At 47.3% G+C, this 10,630-nt stretch overlaps 1 protein-coding gene across 1 annotated transcript in view; it reads left to right on the top strand.

Annotated features, from left to right (window-relative positions):
• The window catches only part of HUWE1 (HECT, UBA and WWE domain containing E3 ubiquitin protein ligase 1), a 145,004-nt gene that overhangs the window by 132,765 nt on the left and 1,609 nt on the right, over window positions 1–10,630 (top strand). The window contains exons 70-83 of the mRNA XM_007119919.4: window positions 502–620; window positions 733–889; window positions 2,103–2,235; window positions 2,500–2,702; window positions 3,306–3,433; window positions 4,734–4,830; window positions 5,702–5,857; window positions 6,267–6,512; window positions 6,815–6,932; window positions 7,564–7,704; window positions 8,685–8,972; window positions 9,096–9,201; window positions 9,833–9,950; window positions 10,247–10,428. Of these exons, the coding sequence (XP_007119981.1) occupies window positions 502–620; window positions 733–889; window positions 2,103–2,235; window positions 2,500–2,702; window positions 3,306–3,433; window positions 4,734–4,830; window positions 5,702–5,857; window positions 6,267–6,512; window positions 6,815–6,932; window positions 7,564–7,704; window positions 8,685–8,972; window positions 9,096–9,201; window positions 9,833–9,950; window positions 10,247–10,428 (2,192 nt within the window). The remainder of the gene's footprint in view (window positions 1–501; window positions 621–732; window positions 890–2,102; window positions 2,236–2,499; window positions 2,703–3,305; window positions 3,434–4,733; window positions 4,831–5,701; window positions 5,858–6,266; window positions 6,513–6,814; window positions 6,933–7,563; window positions 7,705–8,684; window positions 8,973–9,095; window positions 9,202–9,832; window positions 9,951–10,246; window positions 10,429–10,630) is intronic.

Genomic DNA, 10,630 nt, shown 5'->3' with positions numbered 1-10,630 from the left:
CCACGTACTGCCAAAAAAAAAAAAAAAAAAAAAATGGAGGGGGAGAAAGTCCCTGTCTTTAAAGAATCCCCAGTCTTTCTAGCCTGGTTGAGGGAGCCAGTTCTCAGAGGAAGCAGTTCAAGAGCAGGCAGGATACAGTGGGAATCAGGGTAGAATCAAGTAGCCAGGCCACCCCAGGAAGTGAAGGGAATGAGCCCTGCAGCACACTAATAAGAATCATTTGAAGAAACAGATTTTGAAGGAGGGGAGTGCTTTCAGAGGGCCCTCTGACGGTAGGGGAACAGTTGCGAGAAATATCTGGGATTCTTTGTCACTTTAGAAGGTACAGTCATAAGAGTCCTTGGTATCCCAAGTCATTTGGATTTGGCTATGTGGGGTGGATCTTCATTTTCACTACTTTTCCATTTTGAAGCCCTGGGCAGTGCAGCGATTGGCTCTGCCACTTAAGTCTCTGGTATGTGAGTTTCAGAGGCTTACAGTGTTCTGTCTGTTTTCTCAAAGCTTCTACTACTACTAAGGCCAGCAAATCTCCAGCGAAGGTGGGTGATATCGGCAGCAGCACAGACTTTAAGATGGTATCCTCTGGCCTCACTGAAAATCAGCTCCAGCTCTCTGTGGAGGTGAGTCCGAGCTCTTCTGACCTCCCAAGGTTGGGGGAGAAAGAGTTGACTGGGGTAGATAATGTTTTAGTTCTCAAGTTGGGGCTCACCCCATCTCCTTTCTTTTCCCCAGGTGTTGACATCCCATTCTTGTTCTGAAGAAGGCCTAGAGGATGCAGCCAATGTGTTACTGCAGCTCTCTCGGGGGGACCCTGGGACCCGGGACACTGTTTTGAAGCTGCTACTGAATGGAGCCCGCCATCTGGGTTATACCCTTTGTAAACAGATAGGTAATAATAGGAGTAAAGCACCCTGTTTTTCTGAAACCTTCCACTTAGGTGTCACCTCTTTATGGAAGCCTTCCCTGAACCCCCAGGCTGAATCAAGCTCCTCTATGCATCTGTAGCACAGCCCCATGAGCTCTTTTTCACAACACTGATAATACTAGGTTGTCATCTGTTTTCCTCTGCCCAGTTCTCTTAGAGCAGGGCTGGTCTTCTCTCTACATTCCCAATCCCTGGCACACAGCTGATAATTGGTGCTTAGTGAAAGAAAATGAGCATCCATAGGACCGACATTGCTTTTCCATTCTGGGCACTCATAAGAGCCCTATGATGAGCCTGCTGAGGCAGTTCGCCACCTCAGAGATGCACCTATGCTCGAGAATTGAAAGAATAATACCCTCTGCCTTTGTGCAGATTTGAGGGTACAAAAATTCTAAGAATACTTGCAAATTATCTAGTTTCAGTTTTCCTGTTTTACCAAGAAGAAAACTAAAACACAGGTGATGGGGTGACTGAATCAAGGAGTGGGGCCAGATTTGCTTTCAGCATAGACTCTCTTTGCTCTCTCCCACCCCCCATCCCAATCATTGATCTCCCTAGATCTCAACCACCTGTGTAGTTATCTCCTTCTCACAAACATCCCTGGAGCCGAGGTGATATGAGAGTCAATTAAACTGTGTGACCTAGGATGTTCTTTGTTGCATGAGAATTACAGAGTTCTTCCAAAGGAGGCCTCTGATCTTTCTTGGCTGCCACCATTTATTCAACATCCATAAGTTAGGCAGTATCCTAGGCACTCTGCTAGACAGTTATCTCCTAATTCTCTCAAAGCAGCCTTGTGAGGTTAGGCAGTATGAGCCCCATTATTAAGATGGGTAAGCAAATTGGGAAAGAGGTTAAGCAGTTTGCCTGAGATTACCACAAAAACCTAAGAAGTTTGAGAGGTATACGGGCTTCAAAAGAGATACTTCTTCCCCTCTGCACTGAGCTGTATTTCTTGTAGATTCAGCAAATTCTCAAGGCCAGATAAACCAGTGGCCCCTGAGCAGTTACTTGATCTGTGAGCACACATAGTAAAATGAACAGAGGAAAATTTCTGCTCACTCCAGGTTCAGTGCAGCTGAGCAAAGCACCTAGGAAGTTTTCTTGGAAAGGTTTGGCTTTTCACTGCTTCATTACGGAAGTCTCTGAACGCTTGCTGGCTTCTCTGCCTGCCCAGGAACCCTTCTGGCTGAACTACGGGAATACAATCTGGAACAGCAGCGGCGAGCCCAGTGTGAGACCCTCTCCCCTGATGGCCTGCCTGAGGAGCAGCCACAGACCACTAAGCTGAAAGGCAAAATGCAGAGCAGGTAGGTGGCAGCTGCCCATTTGGCTGTGGGGTTGGGATCAGGGACATTCTGAAAAGTGGCTCTTCCTGGCTTCCTGGTTATTTTTTCCCTCTTCCCTGGACAGAGTTTGTTTCTGTCCTGTACACACTCGGCCCTATTTTTCCTACTTGTGTGATTTTCTTCTGAGATTCCTTACCCCCTGCTTGGCACAAGAAAGCCCTGCCTGCTCTGGGTGTTGATGCTTTGATGCTCTCAGTATATGCAAGCCACCTCTACCCTCTCCAGGTTTGACATGGCTGAGAATGTGGTAATCGTAGCATCTCAGAAGCGACCTCTGGGTGGCCGGGAGCTCCAGTTGCCTTCTATGTCCATGTTGACATCCAAGACATCTACCCAGAAGTTCTTCTTGAGGGTACTGCAGGTCATCATCCAGCTCCGGGACGACACACGCCGAGCTAACAAGAAAGCCAAGCAGACAGGCAGGCTAGGTATGGAACTGGGGTGTCCAGTTGAGGGGCAAGGTTGGTGGTGGAAAAACAAGAGACCCTGGAGGGCAGGACTTAATGTCATGTCTCCTTCCTGTTTGATCTTTTCTAAGGAAAACGATGATCCTATCTTAAAATGTTGGTGGCTGCATTCTGTATCTCACTCAAGCCGTCTACATAGGAAATTTCACTAGGGCAAGTGGGAATTAAAGGGGAGTGGAAATCTGGCAAGGAAATTGGGGACAGATCTTTTGGTGAACAAGATTTAACTCACTGAGTTTGTCTCCTCTCTGCTTCCTTGAACACTCTTGGCTAAAATATTATAGCCATGTTGCCTCAGCTATGGCCTGCCAAATCCAACGTCTTTCCCCCTGTCCCGCAGAACTCTCTCACCTGCCACCATCCGTCTGCCCAGCCCCATGTCGCCTGCCCTTATCTGTAATGGCAGCTCTTAGTGCCTGACGATGAGCATTCTGAGGCTGCCTGAGCTTAAAGCTCAAAGACTTCAGCAAGGTGCCCTGTGGTGGCCCAGGAGATGGGAGAGAGAATATTGAGCATTCTCTCCTTATACAGTTTACATCTTACCTTCTTTTTTCTTTCTCCCAGGTTCTTCCGGTTTAGGCTCAGCTAGCAGCATCCAGGCAGCTGTTCGGCAGCTGGAGGCTGAGGCTGATGCCATTATACAAATGGTACGTGAGGGTCAAAGGGCGCGGAGACAGCAACAAGCAGCAACGGTTAGCATGATGCCTGTGGCCCCTCATTCATTTGTCTCTCCTCCCTCCCCCACCACATCATCAGTGGGGTTTCATTGCCCTTACCTTGTATGCTTTTGCATTAAGTTTGCTATATGAATGCTTCTGGACAACAGGGTTACTTTCTCTTGGTGCTTTCTTTACTGTTTGTTTATTGGTTTGGTTTGGTTTGATTTAAAGCTTGGCCATCATACCCCACTCCCAGCTATCCAGTCAACAGTGGCGCTTTTGCAAACTGCGTAATGCTAAGTGTCTGGGTTCTGAGGGGATTCGTGATAAAAGATTTTTCAGTCTCATGGAACAATGCAAGTACCTCAGAGACACGTCAGGAATCCTGCCCTTGAAAGTCCCCCAAGCTTGGTACACATCCCACACAGCCTCTTCTGGCTATGGCTGATCCCTCCACCCTGGTCTCTGCCTCTATTCTTCATACTCCTTTGGCACCCAGGCACGTGGGCACAAAAGGAGGAAGCCTTTTCAGGTTCCTAGGTAGCCAATTCATTGTTGGGATCTCAGCACAGAGTGGCTGTAGGAAAAGCCTGGCATCATGTATATACGCTGTGGCACTCATTGTTTTCCTGTCCTTGTAACAACGTGCAAATCGCCTTCCCAAGATCCGGGAAATAAGGATATCTCGAGGCTTATTTTTTTTTTGTCTGTAATTACTATTATACAGTGTGATTTCATTGAGCATGCTGGGAACAGCCTAGAATTTAAGGGCTGTAGCTCCAGCAGGGTAGAAAGGGAGACTAGAGAACTATTATTCTGGAGTATTTTTTCTGCCCAGTCTCTTTCCCACACCTGATAGGACAGATGTTGGCTTTTTTTAAAAGCCAATCCCACCCATCGAAGATTGCACTAATTCATTCCTGTTATTTCCCCTTTTGTGAGCAAAAAGGAACAAAGAGTAAACCTACCTTCTGCCCATCTGAGTTTTATATGTAGGTATATATACATGTGTAAACTGTCCCTAGAAGTCTTGAAGTCCAGGAGGATGGTGCCTGACTGGACACAGGCCTGGAATAGAGTTGGAGGCAAATGCAGGCATCCAGGGAGCTCTTTGCAAAAGCTTGCTAGCTCAGGGTGGAGGACAGCAAAGGAGGTGGGAAGGCCATTCTTTTGTCCTGGAGAGCTACCTAAGGAAATTTCTTTCCATATGGGAAGACATGGGAGGCTTCTTTCCAAGCTTATGATATGTGAGAGATTGTAGGACAGCCTCTAGCCTGTCCCTGAGGAAAGCAAAGTTGCACCCTTTATGTGACTTTGTCTCCCTTTTATCCAGTCGGAGTCAAGCCAGTCAGAGGCATCTGTCCGAAGGGAGGAATCACCCATGGATGTGGACCAGCCATCTCCCAGTGCTCAAGATACTCAGTCCATTGGTCAGTACTGCTTCCCATTTCCAGCCCAACAAAAGGGAGAACCAGTCTTCATGGAATGGCTGCTGGATCCCCTGCTTCCAACATACATAAGCTCAGTGTTTTCCAGTTTGTTCAAGTGAACCCTGGTTTCTGTATGTTGATAGGCCCATACCAATCAACTAAGATCACTAACCATCACCACCTGGTCCTCATTGGAGACTCATAGCACACATTGCAGTTTCTGTAGTAAAGAAACTATGATGATATTGTGTGGAGACAGCATACGTTTGAGTCTTGTCTCCCCATTTACTATCTCTGGGACCTGAGGCAAACTTCTCTTTGTTTCAGTTTCCTCATTTAAAATAGGGATGTTCATAGTTAGGATTGAGTTAACACGTGTATATATAGCACTTAGAGCAGTACCTGGCACGCAGTGGATGCTATTATTAACATTTCTCAAGGTTAATTTCATATAGAATGCTTTTTGGCACCCTTTTAACACATTCCTGTGGGATAGTGTTGTCATAGGACATCCAGTTTTTAAAATATATTAAATCATTTAATAATCCATAGGTTTTCTGGGAGCTAGTAAGGCAATGAGAAGACCAGTGCTGTCTGGTAGAATTTTCTTGCAGTAGCCATTAGCTACATGTAGCTATTGAGCACTTGAAAAGTGTCTAGTGCAACTAGACAAACTTTTTCTTGTATTAATTTTATTCAGTTTAAGTTTAAATGCCATCCAGTATAGGACTAGAGCTTGCTTTCAGATGTCACTCAATTACTCAGTGGCCAGTGGACCAATCTACTTGATCTGTCTAATGGCCTGTGCATTTGGTCTGAATGAAGGAAAAGCCTCAGGGGCTTCCCAATCTCTCCTCTCTGTGCCCTCTAGGCTCAGATGGAACTCCACAGGGGGAGAAGGAGAAGGAGGAGAGGCCACCCGAGTTACCCCTGCTCAGCGAGCAACTGAGCTTAGATGAGCTGTGGGACATGCTGGGAGAGTGCCTAAAGGAACTGGAGGAATCCCATGACCAGCATGCGGTGCTAGGTGAGTTGTGGCCTGAGGGAGGGCCCAGGTCCGCTGATCTGCTCTGGGGCCCTTTCTGCCAGCTTAATTTTCTTCCTTCCAGATTACTTCTCTCCGTCAGATCTCCATAATAGGAGTTCAAAGGAGAGGATTTTTTTTCTCTGACTTCATTGTCAGAAAAAAGATTAGCCTTCTCTTTTGGTAGCTGGTATCTTTTACTTTTTAGACCGGGGGAATCTTTATAACTGGTTGCCTATCCCATTTTTCTCTGGAAGCTCTGACTTCCTCTGTGGCACCATTAATATTTATCCTGCAAGTTTTCATTACTTTTTCATGTAGTACTTTTGAAATTTGATTATGAGGGAGGAAGAGGTTTATATGTTGAAGTTTATAAAGTAAATTGTCACTATCCTATCTTTCCTACCCCCAGTACTACAGCCTGCCGTCGAGGCCTTCTTTCTGGTCCATGCCACAGAGCGGGAGAGCAAGCCTCCTGTCCGAGACACCCGTGAGAGCCAGCTGGCACACATCAAGGATGAGCCTCCTCCACTCTCCCCTGCCCCCTTAACCCCAGCCACTCCTTCCTCCCTTGACCCATTCTTCTCCCGGGAGCCCTCGTCTATGCACATCTCATCAAGCCTGCCCCCTGACACACAGAAGTTTCTTCGCTTTGCAGGTACAGGGAACTCTTAGGCCCCCAAATATAGAAGGCTTCATTTTTTTTACAAGGTCAATTCATACATTTTGTTCCTAGCTGATTTGCAGAGTGAGAGAGAGAGAGAGAGAGAGAGAGTGTGTGTGTGTGTGTGTGTTGGAAAGTGAGGCTAGTGAGGTAGGGACTGGGTCTGGAAGTCCTTGTGTGCCACACTATGTTTTTTTCCCCTGAAACAAGGAAGAGAGAGTTGCTGGCTGGTTGGCTTTCATTCATTCCTCTGAGACCCATGATGTGCTGATTCCTGCTGTCCTTTCTCCCCCCAGAGACTCATCGCACTGTGTTAAACCAGATCCTACGGCAGTCCACCACCCACCTCGCTGACGGGCCTTTTGCTGTCCTGGTAGACTACATTCGTGTCCTCGACTTTGATGTCAAGCGCAAGTATGTGCCCTAGTGTTGGGGGGATGGGAACTCTAAATGGTATCTCCTCTCCCAGAAAGGAGCCAAAATTTCTCCTGGGATGATGTTTTCAGGGAAAGAAGTTTCCCTTGGTGGCAGCCCTTAGAATGGTGCTGGGGGGTGGGGGTGGGGGAGAGACTCATCTGTGCCACGGACAGTCATTGTACCTAAATACTCCTTGGCCTTCTCCAACCCAGTCTCCATTCTTCATCAGAGAAATGCAAGCCTTCGTTTAATCACATGATTTCTAAAGTCCCAGTCCTTCCTTTGGGGTAATACAGGAGGTGCAGGTAGCCACAGCAGGGCTCGTGGGGGGGGCGAGCCTCCACAACACTCCTGTCATTTTTTACTCTTCTCTTCCTTCCTGTGCACCTACACATGCTTACCTGCTTATTGCAGAAATTCCATGCCATAATGTATGTGGGCCCCTATTCGATAGAGATGGGAAAAATTTAGAGTTGGTAGTGAATGACCTGCCTCTCCCAAACACTGGAGGGATCAAAGTGTCTGGAGGATTGGGGGAACATCACTGTGGATCTTCATCCTAATCAGGCAAACAAAAGTTTACCCTGCCGCCCCTAATCTTATTTTCCTTCCTTTCCTACCTCCCAAGATATTTCCGCCAAGAGCTGGAGCGTTTGGACGAGGGGCTCCGGAAAGAAGACATGGCTGTGCACGTCCGCCGTGACCATGTGTTTGAAGACTCCTATCGTGAGCTGCACCGGAAATCCCCTGAAGAAATGAAGAATCGATTGTAAGAGCCCAGAGCAGAGAATAAACAGGATGGGAGGGTTGGGACCCTCCCTACATGGTAGTGAAGGCTTACTTGGGGCCCAAATGTGCAGGGGAACTTAGGGAGATGCTGCCCTCCCCAGTAGGAATTCCTAAGAAGAATTCAGCTTAGATAATCTCACTGAACTGTCACCCGTCTTCTCCACCCAGTCTCATGAGACTGGTCTTCTGCTGGCCATCTGGCCCTTGGGCTGAGCTATCCAACAATTCCTATACAGACCGGAGAGTCTTTCGCATTTACAGAGGTACACCTGATGGCTTCGCAAAGAGAGCTTCCTCCATTGTTACACTAGGAACAGGAACCCTGCTGAGCAAATGGTACCCTGGGTTGAGGGAGACCATACTTGCAAGAGTGGCTCCCCACCAAATTGGTAATCCCTCACTGGTGATTCTGGCGCCACCTAGAGGAGATTGGCAGTTTGCAGTACCACGTGTCATGGGAGCCATTGAGATGATAGACCTATTGATGTAGTTTGATCCTCCTGAACTCAGGAACTTGATTCCTCCCTTCCCTTGTGGCATGGGCTCACTATCCATGTAGTCACACAGGAAGTCAGAGAGGCTTCCAAGACAGACTGAACCCTACTCCTCCACCACCAAATCCTTATAGACGTCGGACTCTGAGCTCAGCTTTCTTTGATGCCACTTGATGATTCTGCCCTGCTTTCTTATTAGGCCTTTATACCTTTCCTATTATTGTTTTCTGGAATATGGGTGAGGCTTTACTGATACTTCGGGACATCTCTTCCATCAATGATGTCCTTTTTTATCCCAGATCCCCACCACTCCTCTGGGCTCTCCTGGCACTCTGCATTTACCACTGTCCTCTGACCCTGCACTCCCCAGCTACTCCTTCACAATCGCTCACTCAGGTCATGCTGTGCAAAAGAATGGATTTGTCCTGGGCTTTCTGCACATCCCTGTTTCTGCTCTCTTATACAGGTATATAGTGTTTGAAGGAGAAGAAGGGCAGGATGCTGGAGGGCTCCTGCGGGAGTGGTATATGATCATCTCTCGGGAGATGTTTAATCCTATGTATGCCTTGTTCCGTACCTCACCTGGTGATCGGGTCACATACACCATCAATCCATCTTCCCACTGCAACCCCAACCACCTTAGCTACTTCAAGTTTGTCGGACGCATCGTGGCCAAAGCTGTATATGACAACCGCCTCCTGGAGTGCTACTTTACTCGGTCCTTCTACAAACACATCTTGGGCAAGTCTGTCAGGTGAGGATGTGGCACAAACCTGGGACTGTCTTCAGTCCTGGAAATCTGGTCCCTTTTCTTGTGTCCCATCACTAGGCTGCCTCTTCTCCACCCCAACCCATGGCCCTAATTTTGTTTATCTAGATATACAGATATGGAGAGTGAAGATTACCACTTCTACCAGGGCCTGGTTTATCTGCTGGAAAATGATGTCTCCACACTAGGCTACGACCTCACCTTCAGCACTGAGGTAGGTTAGGAGATCCTGACCATGGCACATCCCAGCTAGTCTAGGAAACCCATTATGGGGTTGTCCTTGAACTGGCATTGGATAACCTTTAATGCTTCTAAGGAAGCATCTTGATGTCTTAAGTCCCATTCCCCGTTCCCCATCTGGCAGAGAGCAGTGGGTATTTGCATGAGATGGCACAAACAGAAAAACCAGAATTTGTAAAACAATCCAGGCTGTTTCCTAGTTTCCTCTATATTTTGAAAAAATGCTCTAGTACATTATTCTTCATTCCCAGAGGCAGTTCACTCTAGAAAAATTATACAAATTGGCATAAATGAAAAACAAAAAAATTTCAAGGTTACTCTTCCCCCAAATTGCTTTCCATAAAGATTGTTGTGTTACGTTATGTATGTTATCCATGCTCTTTTTCTCTTTTACTATTTATAGTTTTTGTATGTTTTAGGACCAAACCCTTGGCGTTTCCCTATTAGGGATTTATGAGCTCATGAGAAAAGTCACTGTTTTTTATGACCTTGCTTCATCTCCTTGCCCAGGATACAGCAAAGAGTTTAGGGTGTGTTTCCAGGTATCTATGTAAGTTCCATCCTAGACCAAGCCTGATTCATATTTTTGGTTTTGGGTATTCTAGGTCCAAGAGTTTGGAGTGTGTGAAGTTCGTGACCTCAAACCCAATGGGGCCAACATCTTGGTAACAGAGGAGAATAAGAAGGAGTATGTACACCTGGTGTGCCAGATGAGAATGACAGGTAGGGGAAATGTCCGTTAGACCCCCTAGTTGCTCAGTATGGGGCAAGGTCAGGCCGCACTCATTTCACAGACATTGTTTCTTCTCTTCCCCTATGCCAGCCACAAATGCCTTGCATAAAAGGAGTCCAAAAACCTGACCAAAAAATATCTCCCTTCATCCACCCTCATATGGGGGCCTAGAAACAGTGGTAGGTGAGGTAGGCAGATCAGTCAGCATCCTGCCAGATTGGGGATCTCTGACCTCTAACAGTTGTATGAGTTCAGATGCCACGTGGCTTGTTGGTTCTCTCCCCAGGAGCCATCCGCAAACAGCTGGCAGCTTTCTTAGAAGGTTTCTATGAGATCATTCCAAAGCGCCTCATTTCCATCTTCACTGAGCAGGAGTTAGAGCTGCTCATATCAGGACTGCCCACAATCGACATTGACGATTTGAAATCCAACACTGAATACCACAAGTACCAGTCCAACTCTATTCAGGTGAGCTGCTGCTGGCATCCCTCCCTGTATCCTTAAGCAGTGTTAGTTTATATGACACCAAATAAACAAGTACTTGGGCTTCCCTGGTGGCGCAGTGGTTGAGAGTCCGCCTGCTGATGCAGGGGACACGGGTTCGTGCCCCGGTCCGGGAAGATCCCACATGCCGCGGAGCGGCTGGGCCCGTGAGCCATGGCCGCTGAGC

This window comes from Physeter macrocephalus, chromosome 21 (genome assembly GCF_002837175.3).
Source record: "Physeter macrocephalus isolate SW-GA chromosome 21, ASM283717v5, whole genome shotgun sequence".
Lineage (NCBI taxonomy): Eukaryota > Metazoa > Chordata > Mammalia > Artiodactyla > Physeteridae > Physeter > Physeter macrocephalus.
Note: the sequence above shows the minus strand (reverse complement) of the source record. Positions and strands in the feature narration are given on the sequence as shown.